At 45.7% G+C, this 16,998-nt stretch overlaps 1 protein-coding gene across 3 annotated transcripts in view; it reads right to left on the bottom strand.

Moving 5' to 3' along the window:
• The window catches only part of GRID1 (glutamate ionotropic receptor delta type subunit 1), a 558,941-nt gene extending 542,309 nt beyond the window's left edge, over positions 1–16,632 (bottom strand). For all 3 annotated transcript variants that reach the window (XM_075423037.1, XM_075423035.1, XM_075423036.1), the window contains exons 1-2: positions 16,256–16,632; positions 14,193–14,348 (exon numbers count right to left, since the gene is read on the bottom strand). In XM_075423037.1, the coding sequence (XP_075279152.1) occupies positions 14,193–14,348; positions 16,256–16,334 (235 nt within the window). In that variant the 5' untranslated portion in view covers positions 16,335–16,632. The remainder of the gene's footprint in view (positions 1–14,192; positions 14,349–16,255) is intronic.
• Positions 16,633–16,998: the final 366 nt, after the last annotated feature.

The following is a 16,998-nucleotide window of genomic DNA, read 5'->3' as shown; positions in this document are numbered from 1 at the left end:
CTTCCTGTGGCCAGTCTGGTACTTTGGGTGATGAAAGCATGAGAGCAAAAAGAAGGAAGGGAAGGAAATAAGAGATGAAGTAAAAGACTACCGTGCACCTTAGGCTACGTTTCAAGAGCTAGATCCATTCTTGGGCCCTACAGACAGGTCAGGAGGAGGCATAAAGTATGTGATAACGCTACACGAGCACTGGGAAGAGAAACTCCAATTCCAAGGACACCTACAGAGGTCATGAACATAAAGTTTTTTCATTCATATCCTGCTACAGAGCAGAGCTTAGCAAGCACAGGAGAAATTGCATTAGGAGCCCCATTTCTCTTCAGCTAACAATTCTCATTCACCAGCAACCAGAGTTAAAGTCAAACTTCCACAATTTAAAACTTAATCCAGGACCAGCATCCAGAAAATCAATTGACCTTTCTCTGTATCAAGATAACTAATACTCTCAACAAATTTACTTCCTATATTAATATTTTTCTATAGAAAAGGACATAAAATAGTTTCTTGTAAAATCTCATCAAAGAGAGAATATAATTACAGTGAGAATGGAATAATTCTTTTTCAAGACAATATATCCATCCTGAGACAACCTTCAATATACTTTAGAACATTTCAAGCAATTTTATCAGCATTTAGGAAGGAAAAAGAATGCCTTGAGGCCAGCCCTGTCAGCAAATATTTCCCATCTTCAGCTTAAATCTCAATATTATTCCAGACGAATGCATTGCAGGCATGCTTTTTTAAAGCACTATGAACACTCTATTACATTGATGGCCACAATTTTCCCATGCAAGCCATTATTTGCAAATATGGATACTCTGGAAAAAAGGGTAACAGGTAATTGTTTGGAAAGAACACAGACACACTTCATACTAACAGTGTCTCATTAAGAAACTCAAAGGACATTTTTAAAGTTAGATTTATAAAACCGAAATCAAAGTGCATCTGCATTTGTCTCTCTCTATGATTTCATGAAGATAACAATATTGTCATATCTGTTAGAAAACTTTCTGGCCAAAAGCTAAAATAATTGCATGTGACTTTAAAAAAAAAAAATCATCAATATAGCATCACCAGAAATATTAAAAAAAAATGAAAGAGTTGCAAAGTTCACATATAAACAGACCTTTTTACAGAAGTTGTTTCATTTTCCCTCTTGCATGCTTATTTGAGCTTTAGACCAGCTTCCTCAGCTGGTTTAAGTTTTATCAACTATATCATAAGTCTTTCTATCAATTCTCAAACTATTTATTAACATTGTAATAACATGCTAGATCTTGAAGATTCCACTTAAAATTCTCAGCTTTGAAGTGCATTTTCCAAAGGCTCTAGAACCTATGACTGTTTCCCAGTTAGCTTAATAAACTGATGAGCTATTTGCAAGTCATACATTCAAAGTAACCCTGAAGAGATGGAGATTCATTTTTAAAAGACAGGACTCCCTGCATCCATATATTTATTTGTATTTCCTAAATCCAGTACACCTCACCAACAAAGCAGCTGGGAACAGATTTAAACAGCAAGTTGACACAAGCCTTCATTTTGCCTTAAGGCACTTTCCAGGGGCACTGGAGCCAACAGAGCCTTTCCAGCTGTCACTGTGCTGTTCTACATTCAGAGAAACTCCTCCTATTTCTTCTTCAACCTCAGAGAGTACAATCTTACCTCATTAGATCACCGAACTGTCCCAGGAAGTGAACTGAGCAATGCAGGCTCACACCTTTTTCTGCCTTGATCATCTTGCGACTGAACTTAACTTGGACTTAACTAGGTAAAGCGCTGTGTGTATGTATGGTATGTATTTTTCTCTAGGGCCTTGTATGGTAGTTCTTTGGTCTCGTGCGTTGCATTTTACAGTATACAAATTTTACAGTTAACTTACAATCCATGCACAGGTTTTGTACAGAGGTAAACTACACCCTTGGGCAACTAGCAGTGAGATCTCTGAAGAAAAGATAATATAAACCCAACTTTACACATTATAAATCTGTCAAAAGTTACAAACTCTAAGCTTTTCTCCCCTGCAAGCCTAAAAGAACATCAACATTTAAAAGCACATTTCCCCTTTTTACAAACAAAAGAGAGTCTCAAAATAATCTATTGCTCTATTAATTATCCCACATAACAGCTTTTTCATTTTTTTTCTGAGAAAATAAGTTTCAAAGACAAAGCCTCACACACATCCTGCTCTAAGCCTTCCTCTTAGCACTTGCTTTAGGAGATGTGCCACTTCCACTGACTCAGCACAACCATTCATAACTTCTTGGGGCAAGAGACAAGACTCTAGTTTACAAGTAATCTCCCTACAGGCCAGCAACAATAAAAGACCAGTTAGCAAGACTAGCAAAATCCAGTTTAGAGACCCATTGCTGCCATGATTCCAGGACATGGACTCCCACCTTTGATCAACAAACTTTATTTCTTCCATACCCATCAGGTGTTTTTCTGCATTTGGAGCTGCCTAAAGGACAATGTCTCTTTGAAGATAATTAGCACAAGAAAGGAAATAAAAAGACATTAAAATTATGACAATACATAATCTGCCTTCTAGTTCATGGCAATTTTATTAAGTATTTTTTGACCAAATTACAATTTTAGTCTGAATGCACATAACTACCAGCATTGCCAGAAGACCCTACAGCAAATATAACTGACCACTGTTGTAATTTCTTTTTTACATTCCTGATACTCTGCAATTCTTTAGAGCTACTGTGATGCTCTCAAGGAGCACCCCGTCTTCTTGTCCATGTGTGTTCTCCATTTCCGTATGATGTCAGAGATACACAGCTTTAAAGGTTAAAATCCAAAATAAAATTAAAAAGATAGAAAGATTACCCATCGTATCAGTGAAAGCAGGACGAGAGACTTAATTCTGTAACAATAACCCCAGGCTCGCTGCAGCAGGTAACACAGAGGAAGCTGTGTGAAACGCCAAGGTATCCCCTGGCAGTCACTGAAAGGCAGTAAGGCTCCCAGAGACACACATTTCATTTCCATAATGCAGTTCCACTTCTTTTAATGTAAATGGAAAAGACAAAATCTTAGTGTTGTCATGTAGATATAGTAGCAATTTACAAACCTCAGAATATGCTCTGAAAAACTTCTTTGTACTACTGCCAACAGATGTTGTCATCATGATGATTAAAATGCAATGGGAATAGAGTAATCCAGCAAATCACAAAAAGCACGTTCATACAATCTATCGCACTGAGCAGGGAAGGGAACACCATGCTGCCAAACAAGAGAAGGCAGGTAAAAAAGACATCAGAATTTGGAGAAATAGCTCACATTTACAACCCTCACTAGGAAGTAGAATGATGAATCTGCTGACTATGTGAAATGGGGCATGGCTGGAAGTGAGGAGGTGGCTCTGAAAAGGACAACTGCAGACAGGAAAACATATGTCTCACCAGTTAGATGCCTTTGAGAAACTGAAGTCTTGGTGAAGACCCCAGGCATAAAGACACAAGCTACAACTATGTGGTCTCTGACTTGGCAATAAGACACTAAGAATAAACTAAAAGGATAACTGAAGGAAGCCCTTCCTGAGACAAATATTAGGTTTCTGCACAAAAATCTAATGAAGGACAGCAAAAGGTCTTTTGACAACTAGGACTGCAGATTTGTTTCAAAAATAATCAGGCATCACTAGTCATTACATTGCCCAGATGACTCTGAGTTTTAGCTGCCATTACGTTTTATTTGCAAGCAATAGTGTAAAAGCAAAGAGGACGCATCGTGGTCACAAAAACGTAAACTGCCCTCAACGCACGACAAGGCATTATGCCTTCAGAAACCCCTTTGTGAATCAGTCTTGCCACACCAGTGCCACTGCCAGGGGCAGAGAAGGGAGGGAAAGCTGACTCCAGCCACCTGCTTTAAGAAGGCTGGCTGTAATCATGCTTGACAACAGCACTTCTGCTTGCCTGCGCAGCTGACTTTGTGAGTGCCCATCCAGAGGCAAGGCAAGACTCCGCTGGCTGCTGAAGTACTGTGACATGGTTAACGGGTGTGCTAACTCGTGGCTGAGGATACTGCTAGTCTAGCAGTCTTGCTGCAAGACCTTCCTCCCAAGTGTTCCCTAACAGTTACCACACAGAGTCCAGAAGCTCCCTTACAATCTGTTAGGGTTTTTTGAAACGTAAAAAAAAAAAGCTAGGTAGTGTTGAAACGTGAAATTACTTTTCATGTGGACTATACAACACTTTAATCCAGATATAGGCATTCTCATTTCAAGCTGTCCTGGACAAGTGACTTTCTACAAGCAGAAGATCAGCCAACCTCAACTTCTGCTAGACCGTATCTTTCCCCATCTTGTCCTATGAGCACACTTTGGAAATGCCTTTTCTTCTCTCAGGAAGGGAAATGCCTACCACGGGCTGATTATTTACAGACTGCTTACTTGCTAACGCTGTGGCACCCCTGCCCTTCTCCAACCTCTTTGAAAATCCAGCCCCATACTCTGCAAGCATCTCGCTCAGATCAGAGGAAGTGCAAGCTTTTTCTGCTTCTGTTTGTGTCACTAAGTCCTGCCTACACCAAATACACTGTTACTTCCACAGTAACTGAAGTACTTCAGGACAAAAGCAAGCTGAAAGAAAAGAAAAATAAAGTTTCAGTAAAAATAAACTTAAAGTAAATAATTGGGTTGTTCCCTTTTATTTTTTGTGCACTTCAACATCCTAGCCCTCTGTGTTTTGACCCTTCCAGACACAACATCCTAAGTTCCTTTTCTCTGAGCCTCTCATATAACTGTTCTCATTCCAAAAATATCTCAAGTAGGATAGAAAATGGACAAAACATCGGTCCATTACATTAAAATGCAGCTAATATTCCACACAAGACAACAGTTTATACCAGAGTTTTCCTTGGAGTTCTAAAGCATTTTTTAAATAAACATAAAATTAAGTCAAGTCTTGCAAGCACACAGAAAAGACACTGAGAGGCCCTCATAAACCATACGTCTCCCATAAATCAACTCCTCCTGTCTACCTTTATCCAGGAGCAGAGAGGTTAAGAAAACAAAGGGATGTGGAAACGTAGCTCTAGATCATTACAGTTTCTCTACTGAAAGCATTACCAGGCAGCAAGTAATTGGTATTTCCTACATATCAAGTAACGGTATAAAGTAGAGTCTACCCGCTGACAAAGACAACTCTCATTAAATTTACAAGCATTCGCTTATATGGCAAATCCTTTTATTTACTTTTTAAATAAGAACAAACCAGATTGTCAATGAGATTTTGAGGATATTGAAAGCATTCCATCAGCAATGCTACTAGTTAAAATCTCAAAGACTCAGATAAGTAAGTTAAACAGCTGAGGATTAAATGACTGGACCAAGAAACAGGATACATAATGAAGCTTGGACTCACTGGGAGTTTTTTGGTATGAGCTTGTATTTTTTAAGAGAGAAAGTAATTTATTAGATATTATTCTGTTCAATATAGGGGGGGAATATTGTTTTCTTACTGTCCTATTACTCTCTCTATGAAAGGTTGCTAAGGGAATGGTTCTCAGTAAGGTCAAGCAGCAGAAACCCTGCTGTGTGTTTTAATGCAGAAAAACAGCACTTGAAATTAATGCCTCTTGGTTCTTCTTACCTCTGAGTCCTGGCTGTTAGTGCTTTCCAGCATTAATTCTTACTGCGTATCTGAATATATAATATAATAGGCAAAAGGAAAAAAATGGACAGGCACCAAGATGCCACAACTGGGTCAAAGGAAGGGAACTTCACAAAAGCGGGGCTGGTATAGACCACCTCTCTCTGAGAGGACACACCTTTCAGGCTATAAAAAGCACTCCAAACCCACAAACCTGAAAGCAGTTTCAAGCACTGCAGTCAGGTCTCCAAATTATAATTAAATGCAAGCTATTAGGAAAAACATAAAAGAAACCCTTTCAACATATTTCTCATTTCAGATATTTATTGCCTTGAAGTTATGTAAATGAAAGAAATCTTGGCATATTAGCATATCATTATTATCTGCCTTTGAAATGATTACAGATCTACGTATGACATAAAATGAGGTTCTCAAAATGTTGCACGCTATTTAACGATCTCACTTCAATTTTCTCATGGAGAAGAATCCTAATAACCAGAGCACTACACTAAGGATCAGCATTTGCTGCCCCCTTTCCTCAGCGAGGAGTGAAATGGAAAGGATTCTCGGGATGGCACCTAGATTTCAGGGCTGACACATTCTTGTGTCAGGTAGTCTGCATAACTTGTATGTGCCCTGTGCGTAAAGTGTTTCACTCCTCAGTCTGAAACTTGGCCTCTTTCAACAGGTTTCCTAATGGAAAGGACCACACTGCATTCCTGTACGTAAGCAAAAATCGCTGCAAGTTCTATTACACGAAAAAAAATGCCAAAATGAAAAATTGAACATTTAAGCCATTTTTTAAAATCATCAACCCAAATATCTGTAAATTATGGAAAAATCTCTTGCCAGGAAAGCAATAGCTGTGTGGACCATTTCATTCTAGCAGGGCACTTTCATCTAGACAAAGACATCTGCTAGGGAAAAAAAAAGTTTCATTTCATGTAATTATGAGACTTGCACAGCAGTACAGTTCCAACAATACATTCTAAGTAAATTTTTTGTGAGGAGCAAATTGAAAACACACCTCTAAACATGGCATGACAGAGACAAATAAAGACACAGCAGGAATTGCCCTTAGAGGGAATTTGTTATGAATAAAAGTATGAAAAACATTTTGATCTTTGCCTAAAAAATAAGTAAGAGTTTGACTATAGTTTTCCTCTGAAATGCCAAAAGGTTAAATCCAAAGTAACTAATTCAGCCACAGCTTTAGTGTGCTGTAATCTTACAGTCAGGCACTGTTGTATAACTAGGCTTTGTTTTGTTTTCCTTCCAGTAAGCAACTACGGATAAACAGTTTTAAAAAATATGATGATATCCCCTCTGTTCAAAGAATGTGTAGTTTTAACTCTTTTCACTGTATGGCTCAGCCATAGCATGATAAATCACATCAAAATATTAAATTCATCTCATTCTGCAAGTATGAAGATGTAATTTAAAATGTAATGCTTAGGTAGTCAATCCTCTAATCATCTGTAGCTGAAAGATTCCAAACACCGAAAGTCTCAGGGCATATTCCTTGCTGGACACATTGCAGTAAATCTGGCAATGAAATTATTTGCATGGGGTATATGGGCATGCGTGTATTTGTATCTCGTATTTCACAATTTAAGATCATTTTCTTTAGCCATTACTTTAACTAGATCAGGCTGAGGCGGTTTTGTATACTCATTTCACATTTACAGATCCTCCTCCACAGTAATGACTGAGAAAGCTGCCGCAGACAAACAAAGCACTCCGGAAAATTATTTTCTTCAAGAACAAAAAATTTAAAATAGAGAAACAGAAAGAAAATCTTTAACCCTGAAACACATTAACTGATATTTTTATGAACACTGCTATTTCTGGTCTTTGGGGATAATTTCTAGCAGGCTAGTTAATGATGTAGCGTATTTTCTATAATGAAACCCTAGAATAAGAAACCCAACTGCAGCTCCTTGATAAATGAGCAGGATCGGCAGCAGGATCAGTAGGGAAGACCATTAGGTATCGGAAAAGAATTGGAGCCTAACCTGTGGCTGCTCTTGTGCATGAGACCCTGCAAATAGATGGCTGGCCCACACCTAACATGGAAATAAAGGTATTAGCAAGTCTGCATATGAAAAGAGAGAGAAGAAATGAGCTTAACTTGTTATGCAGATGGAGGAAGTGAACAAAGTCTTTCAGATAAAATAAAAACCTTCTAACTGCAAAGCATGAAGATAACAAGAGATTCCCTACCAGGGGCTGAGGCTCCTCCTGCGGCAGGCTGAGCAAGCCACCTCCCCATCACCAGCCTCCACTGAGCTGGGGTGGGACACTGTGCTCCGAACAGGTCCCATCCACACGGTCGGTGTTTCCACAAAAAATCCCTTTCGATCCCGGGCTGCTAAGCCGTGAGCCCACGGCAGCACCTCCTTCTTCCCCCGACTCCTCCCTGCCTGCTGCACCCCGATGCACGGCCCTGTCTGGAGCTCGCTCCCTGGGCAGCTCAGCCCCAGCCTGAAATCACGGGAGACTCTGCAAAAGCAAAGAATATGACCGGGGTGGAACTAACCCCAGTACATCCTGGGAAAAAACCCAAGCCATGGCAGGGTTGCCTCCCTGCTTCCCAGGGACTGCCTCCCAAAAGTACCAAGTATCCTGCACCTGCAGTTAAACTGTGACCAGAACCCGGATAGCTGTGGCTACAAAGTAGCAAAACGCAAGTGGAGTGAAGCAACAAAACAAGCTCGTGTTTGGATGGTTTTCCACAGACTGCAACCTGCCTTCATCCTCAGCACCAAACCGACTCCTTCACTGGCTGGTGACTCCTTTCCTTCCTGCTGAAGACATCTGCAGGTCCCTGCTTTCAGCATAACGAAATGCAAGAACGGGAAGAGATGGACATTTTAATTTGTTGTTTTCTTCAGCTCCACAAAAACAAGCTGGTTGATGATAAACTGAGCCACGCGGCTACAAAGCACAGAAACACAAGCACAATGAGATGACAGTGCCACAGATGTCTTCACTGTGGCAGTCCTTAACAAGTCTTGGTCTGGTCTCAGGGGGCACAAGGAGGTAAAACTGTTAAGCACATTCACCCCACTGAGCAACAGCTTTTAACTGCAGCAGACGAGGAGAAAAAACATGTAGCTGCACAGCCAGACCTCCTTGACCATGGGAGGGAACCCCTACCTGAGCTCTTTCTGGTTGTTTTTTAAAAAGCGTTGAAACCTCATATTAAAACTAGAAAAAAATGTGTGTAACAATATGTTCTTTCTGGAGCGAGAGCTCGGAGTTCACCTGTCAAAAACTTCCAAACAAGACCCCGTATCCTGACGAAAACAGTGTGAAATCTGCCTTCAAGCAAGTCATGGAAGAAGAGCAGATAGAGGCAAAGTTACATGACAGAGAAAGACTCAAGAGCAATCACTGGAGAAAAATTAATTGATGCTTTATCAATATATAACAACCCTTTGGAATTCTAGCAGATGAGAAGGGGGTTTTTTTTATGCTTCATGTTAAAAATCTAGGTACAGCCTGTGATTTCTAGCCAGGCACTAAATTCCCCAATCCAATGCAGTCAAATTAATAAAGCTTTGGTTTAAAAAAAAACTAATGATCTGTATATGCAACATTTTATGAATTTTCATCTTATTTTTCCTGTGCATTTGTTATGCTTCCCTTTCCTTTCTCTCTACTCTTCCATTCTGGTGTTAAAACATCCTAACTCTAAAAAACAGCAGCCTTCACTTCTGGGGCACGTGAAACTGGAGCTCAACAACACAAAATGTCTTACTCCGCATTTACACAAACACCTACTTAACGTAGCTTTATACGACGCTGGATCTGGGCTTACCCAGTGGCAAGGGAAGGGTTATCACCATCATCCAGGGGTATCTTTGCACGGTTGTTGTTAGGTCTTCCTCTTCTAGAATTAGTAGCCACCAAAGTTTAAATTCTCCCAACAGAGACAACAGTCCGTTGCCTGAAGCTTGAAGTCTGTATTTTGTCAAAGCCAGGACACAGCTTCCGGCCCACCCGTGGGTATTTGGTCGGGGAGACTTGCACTACCTCAAAACAGAGTCCCAGGTTTGTAAAAAGAGCTGGTTGTAAAAATCCTGAGACAAGTGCACACCCACCAGCATACAGTTACTCCACTCCTCCACAGCTCCCTAGCACTGGGCAATGAGTATCTAACAAGCATAGCCCTGCTTGGGATTTTGGCCAGGCAAATAAATGCAAGAATAGAAATGGAGCCGCTGAGTTCTGTTCTCCAGGTCTGCATTTCATCTTAGCTGTCTACACATTGATCAGCTTATACCTTCTCAACAAATAAAGCTGTTAGAAAGCAACTGCAGTAGTAACTTGAAATATATGTGCTGAGCCAAGATAGTTCAAGATCTATGCCAAGTATGTATCGTTACCAAGTCCTACAGGCTATGATAAGAGATCAGATTCGTTCAACAGTATACAACACAGACATCAAAAAATCGGCAGCTCCGAGTTGCCCTGAAACCACAGCAGTAGTCATGGGCCTGGCAATAACCCCATTTATGGAACACCATTCTTGCTCTCCACTCATATTCTGATTTTCCAGATTTGTCCTGGTTTCCGGAGCTGACATCTTTTTAACATCAGCAAGCACACATACAAGGCTGCTCAAATTAGTAACAATTCATTTGAAATTGCTATGCAGAGAGAACAGCAAGTTGCAGCTCCAGGAAAGCTCCATAGACGTGCAAGCATCATCCACTGAGAAACAGGGTTTTAAAGTTCCACAGTTTCTGAGTAACCATCTCCTTCAGATCCCTTCTCCACCGAGCACTACGAAAGGTAGGCGTTAGGATTCCTATGCCCCAGTTCTGACCTACAGCTAACTATTCCCCCTCCAACAGCAACATTTTAAAATCGTACATGCTGGTTTTGTTTGGTTTTTAGTTTAAACACACCATCATGTTTTCAAGCCCAGCTGGAAACTTGTTTGCCACCCATACATCCTACACAAAGTCCCTTTTCAACACCAATGGCAGGCTCAAAAATCCCAGTCTGAACTGCAAGCTTTGGAGTGTTTTTCATACCTTTGAGCTTATCTGAATCCTTGACTCACAAAAAGGTTTCCACAGTACTAACTTAAATACACACCACACACAAACAAGCGCTTATTATGTCACATCTCAATCACTTAACAGAAACTGAGCACACAGCTCTTTTGGAAGCAAGGATATAATTTAACATCATATTTGTGATTCGAGCTCATTTCCTTAAAATCATATGAAAAGAAGAATGACTCCTCATGCATATTTTCTCCCATGACAGTCAGTGAAAAAACAATTTTTCCCTCAAGTAATTGCCACATACACAAAAGCAATATTCCACAAAATGCAACAACTCTTGCAAGCGCAAACAGACAACAAAGTCCTATTTTATGCATACACCAGGGTCTGTTTATTCTTTGCAGTTACATCCCTTGCCACTGGAATGCCTGCCACCCACTTGCCACGCTTCATTATAGGATATGAGTGTGATGGAGCCAAAATAACCTCTTTACTTATCAGCTCAACAGGACCTTGTTTCTGTGACATAGATGAAAATGAAAGATAAAGATGGAACACAATTCACACTTTTTTCTGATTACTATTCTCTGGCACCTGACACAGCCGTTAACACGAGTGTCCACCAAGTCCTTGAAGAAAAAGGAGCTCTGAGTTTTATTTACCGATTTCAGCCACCAGCAACTATCACAATAGTGCCCTTCTCCCTCTAAAGCACAGTCCCTAAAGCTTTTTTTTTTCTTTTTTCTAAACCTTACAACATTTCTCAGCACCTTCCAGCATTGAAAACTACTCCATTTACGAAAGTCAAGGTATCTTCTGTATGGCGTTCAGCTCTGCAAAAGCACTGCTCCAACTGAGAAAACTCTACAGTCTCTACTCTTCCGTGCTTCCTACCCATGCAGATGTTCTCCAGCTGCACAATAAATGCCAGATCAAACATACGTTTAGAACTACCTCCTAATTAAAGTCCTGTTACTGTGTGATAGACCCTGTTACATGAAGGATGACTGTCCATAATCTTACCAGCACAGTATCATTGAAATGAAGGTCCTTGCTTGCAGCACTCTTTAAAAAAGACTTAAGGAATAATTTACAATGTCATCTCACAAGACTGTGCAAAAGATGCTTCAAATAAAAATAATATTTGTGATTGGTTTGATTGCATAAACTATTCTGGTGGTAGTATCACAATGGTCTATTTTTATTCCAGATCGGTTTTTACTATAAAAAGTTTCATTGCTATGAAACTAATGCTTGCAACATTGATTTCCATGGCGCTGCTTAGAAAGGCACTGCAGAAGAATAATGTAGATGTCAGGGCATTTTATGTAGCAGCAACAAGATTCCGTAAGCAGTCAGGGCAGCAGATTTGCTCCAGGTTATTTTGACTACTATACACAATATTCTACCTGAATGAGCAGGACGTCCGTACAGTGCGATACAGTGAGATTTTGAATAGTGAGAATGACACCAAGTAACACTGGGCAGAGAGGCATTGCTCAGCGAGAATAGCCCAGCAACTTGTACGTCCCATGGATCATGCTGTCAGCATGTTGTATCACAGTTTCAAAAGTAGGAAATTAAATCTTAAATAAAAAAAGACTTGACCTGAACCAACAAAGCAAGCCAGGAAATTGCGCAAAGCCTGATACTCTTCTCCTAGCTCTCCCACTGTGGCAAGGTTTTACTCACAGATAGGATCATTTCGTAGTCCTCCCAAAACAAGACACATTGATATGCCTTAATGAAGTAGTGACAGAGAACAATTTCTCTTTGGAATTGTGACCATTTATCAACAACTTCCTTAGTTCTCCAGCGTAAGATCAGTTCATCAAAGAGCAATTCTAATTGCAATGGACACATGAGCCCTGAAAGAGCATATAGGAAGGGACAGGAAGAAATACCTTTCTTTATGTATATTCAGGTAGGCACAAAGATTCTGGATCAAAAATGTTAAAAATCTGACCAGAGTCTCTTCTGTGGCTTCAGCATGGCTTTTCAAATGATAAATTTGATTTTCTTAGTAGTCTTCATAAATAAAATACTAATCTTCAGGGTTAGTAAATAAACCAACTAAAAAAAAAAATCCCATTAGGTCAAGAAGAATCCTCCAACTGGTCATGTTTTTCTGCTCTCAACAAAACTGAGCACAGGGACTCTGCCCACAAGCCTGTCAGCTCAGATCCCAAGGCATTCAGAACAGTTTCATAAAGTTTTACTTCCAAAAAGAGACATTGTTGAAAGCAATTGTTCAGCCGGCCAACTACTGTCATTTCCATGAATATGAATAAGCTCCGATGTAGGACACTGAGCTTTTGCAAATGGAAGAAGATCCAATTGTTCAGAGTTAATCTTTGCCAATAAATCAACCCGCCATTATTTAGAGATTTTTATTTTCCTCTGGTGTCTGACTGCGTGGGTGGAGTTTTGTTTTAAAGCACCCTTCTTCCCATTTTCACAAAGATTTTTTTCATGCCGTCTTGCTAAGATTTCAGAGCAGCAGGAGGAATCCTATCATTAATGGGCGCAGGCCCTTGAAAAGGTACATATATTGCTGTTCCTCCTGAATTTGCATGATATTGACTAGCACCTACTCCGAGGAAAAAAGATAGCAGAAGAAATTGTTCGGAGTTCATGAACATTAACATTTGGTGTAATTTTGTAGCCATAATTTGCATGTACACAACTTCAATATAAATACATATGGATTAATGCAAATTTTCATCCAGGGAAAGAGTCGCTCTGTGCTCTGTAAAACTAAGGGTAACGCTGGTGATGAATCACTTTTTTAAATATTCCAGTCTGGATATATAAATAGCTGTCTGTTTCTAGAATAATTACTACCAAAAAACACAGCTTCCAAAATAACCTAGGCCCTAATTAACCTCAGCTTCATTAAATCACCAATAATATCTTTTTAAAGTCTTATTTGTAAAGGCAAGCTGATTAATTTAAACGTTTCCCTTTGGAAATAAATAAATAAATAAATAAATCTAATAGAAATGATTTAGCCACGCAGGTACTTGTCAGACCCTGCGAGCTCCGGGAAGGCTTTCAGCCTCGCCCCCTCCCCAGCCGCCAGGGAGGGAGCCCCGCCCTCACGGAGGGCCGAGGGCCACCGGCCGCCCCAGCCCCGCTTCCCCTCGGGGGGCGCGGGGAAAGGCGCCGGCTCCCGCCCCGCCGGCTCCCGCCCCGCCGGCTCCCGCAGCCGTTCCCGCAAGCGCCGGGTCCTCCCGCCCGGTCCCTCCGCGCCGGCCCCCCTCGTCGCCCTGGCGTGGGCCCTGCTGGGGGGGGCGGAGGCTCGCAGGAGAGACCCGGAGCCCCCCGGCTCTCCCGCGGCTGCCGCCCCCCGCCCGGGCTGCCAGCGCGGCCGGGCCCGGCTCCTCAGCCGCCGCGCGGTGCCTCCCGTTTCCTTGGGAGACAGCGCCGACCCCCGACCGAAGGAAAGTTTCCAGCCGAGCGCCGGGACGGGCCGGGCTGTGCCCCCCCCCGGGCAGCCCGCTCCCAGCGCCGTCCCCTCCCGGCGGCCGGCCCGCCCGCGCCGCGGGTGCCGCCCCGGGGGTCTCACCTTCCTGCACCGCATGGAAGGGGTTGTTGGCCTCGATCAGCTTGATGGAGTAAGTGATTTTCTCGCTCTGGAGGATGTCGTCATTGAGGTTCAGATCCGACACCGCCTGCTTGAACACCTCGTCGTCCTTGGCAGCATTGCCTTCGAAAATGGCACCTGCGGGGAGCGAGGGAGGAAGGCGGCAGAGGGTGAGGAGGGCTCGGCCCCCCCCCCACCCCCCCGACCTTGCAAAGGCCGGCCCGGCTCGCACGGCACCGGGACCCACGCGTGGGTGGGCACGGTGCTCCACCGGCATCTGCGGGGCCGTGAGCCCGAGCCCTCCGGTCACGGGCAAGCCAGCGGGCTAGGGACCCGACCAACTTTCTGCTCGCTGCCCCGCCGCTCCCCGCATTGCCGCCCGTCGGGCAGCGGCTTTCATCGAGGCTCCCACGCACACGCGAGCCGGGAGGCCAGGATCTGTGGCCGGTAACCTGGAGGCTTTAATTTCTCTGTCCTGTTTATGCGGTTAACGTGACAACATCTGGCGATGCTGCGTTGCGTAAGATCCCCTCTCTACGGAGCGTGCGGCGTGCCCGCACCAGGCTGGCTGCCCCGCTCTGCAGCGGGCGGAGATCTTTGGCGCTGGCAGCAAAACAAGCGGGGCGGGGGGCGGAAATAAATAAATAAATAAATAAATAAATAAATAAATAAATAGGAAAAAACCCACCACCGTTATCCCCCAGCCTGGAAAAGTCCTGCTGATTGCCACTGTGCGTGCCTGTGGCTGGAACCCCCCGCACCGCCCGGGTGAAACCACAGCTCCACACGCAGCATCGCTCCCCTCCCGCTATTCCTGCCAGGAGTTTGTTGGCAAACACCGCTCGGGCGGGGAGAAGCGGAGGGTGACGCGGGGCCCGGCGAGGGGGGGGCGGAGACCCTCGGAGGCTCGTTTCCCCCCGCCGGGCTCTGCCCAGCCCTGGGGAGCGTCCCTGGGCCGGAGTTCCCCGCTGCGGCCAGGGCTGACCCCGTCTGCTTAATGGCTCCGCAATGCTGTCTGCCTTGGCTGCGCCCCGGGGCTTCCCCGGCCCCGGAGCCTCCCCCGCCGGGAAACTCGCGACGGGGCCGGTCCCCCCCTGCCCTTGCCCGCCCCGGGACTTCTCTCCCCTCGCCAGGATCGCTCCCACCAGGTTTTGATCTCCCACCCTCCCCGAAGGGCCGGTGGGAATTACGGCTTTTCCTCTCCCGGCCGCGCTCCCTTCTCCTCCTCCGCCCTCCACCTCCACAAGTGATTCTCTCCCCCCCTCTCCGCCCCCGAACATCCTCATCTTCGTCCCCGCCGGCACCTCTCCACACCAGCCAAGAGGTGACTGCAGAGCCTCGCCTTTCCCTGCCAGGCTGCCCGCGGACACCGCCGCGCCTTGCTCGCTCCCAGCAGCCATAAAAGTTCCCACCAGCCTTTCCTTCGCCCCTCGCTCCCTCCCGCTGCCGACCCGGCCTGCTCGCCGCCCGGGGGCTTTACCGAGACCTTACTCAAACCACAACAGTTGCACAGACACGCAGACAGCCGCTGCAAATCTCGCCTTTCTAACCCTTTCCCAGCCAAGTTCCTCCCCCCCGCCCCGCATTCCGGCTCGGCTGACACCTGCTACGACCGGGGATGGAAACCGGGGGATGATCTCCCCGAAAGTTTGCCCCACGAGCACGTTCGGGTTATTCCTCTCTCCCGCTCGGGTGCGGGGGGGTGGTTGTTTTCGGCGGGGGGGGTGGATGGAGGGGGGGGGTAGAAAGCCCTTCCACGCAAACAGGTCCGAGCGCAGGCTCCCCGGCCACACGGCAAACCGCAGCGGCAGCCCCCGGCCGGCATTTCGCCCCTAACTTCACAACCGGGGGGGGGGGGGGGGGGGGTGGGGGTGGGGGGGGTGGAATCCTGCTGCCTTCATCCCCTCCCTCCTCCCCTCTCTCGGCGGAGTTGGGTTCCGCCGCTGCCCGTGAGACTACCGCGGTGAAAAGAGACGCTCCCTCCATTTATTTATTTTTCTCCCGCGCCCCTCTCCAGCCCCCCCCCCCCCCGCTCCCCCTCTTACCAATGTGGATGATGGAGTCCGCCCGCACCGAAACGCACTGAAATATCCAGGGGAAAAGCCAGAGCATCAACACTTCCATTTCCAGCCTCTCGCACGGCACATCAGCCCGGCTTGGGTGGAGAGGCAGGCGGGGGAAAAGAAGGGAAAAGGCGCAAGGACAGGTGGAGGAAGGCAGCGGGGGAGGGGGGGGAGATGCCCAGACACCCCCCCCTTAGAAAAAAAAAAATCCCAAAATTCCCCCAGCACCGCAGATTGTGGAAAACGGGTGATGGGGAGATGCAAAAATCAAACCAGCCGGGGGTAACGCAGCGCGGAGGTAGATCCCGGGTCGGCGGGCGGCGCGGCGGAGCCTCCAGCGCTCGGTGTGCGCCGGGGCGCCGGCAGACCGCGAACTGCGGAGCGGCCCCCCCCCCCCCGCCCGGCCCCCCCCGCCGCCGCCGCCGCCGCCGCCCGCCCCCCGCGCCACGTGACTGCGGAGCCTCGGCGCTCGGTGCCGGCGGGGCGGCCGGCGGCGGGGGGCCGCGGGGCGGCTCTGCCAGAGCGGGGGATCCGCCGCCACGCCACGCGTTTAGAGATACTCGGAATTAAACGTACACCTCTTTTTTTTATGTGTACTGTACGTGTATGGAGGGGGGAGGGGGGACGCTCGGAGCGCGGGGGCAGCGGCGGCCCGGCGGCTCCCCGGTAGCCGGGCGCGGGCTCTCCCGCGGGGCCGCAGCCCCCCGCCCGGCCCGGCTTGGCCC

This window comes from Opisthocomus hoazin, chromosome 6 (genome assembly GCF_030867145.1).
Source record: "Opisthocomus hoazin isolate bOpiHoa1 chromosome 6, bOpiHoa1.hap1, whole genome shotgun sequence".
In the NCBI taxonomy this organism is placed as follows: Eukaryota; Metazoa; Chordata; class Aves; order Opisthocomiformes; family Opisthocomidae; genus Opisthocomus; species Opisthocomus hoazin.
This window is presented reverse-complemented; position numbering and strand designations above follow the sequence as displayed.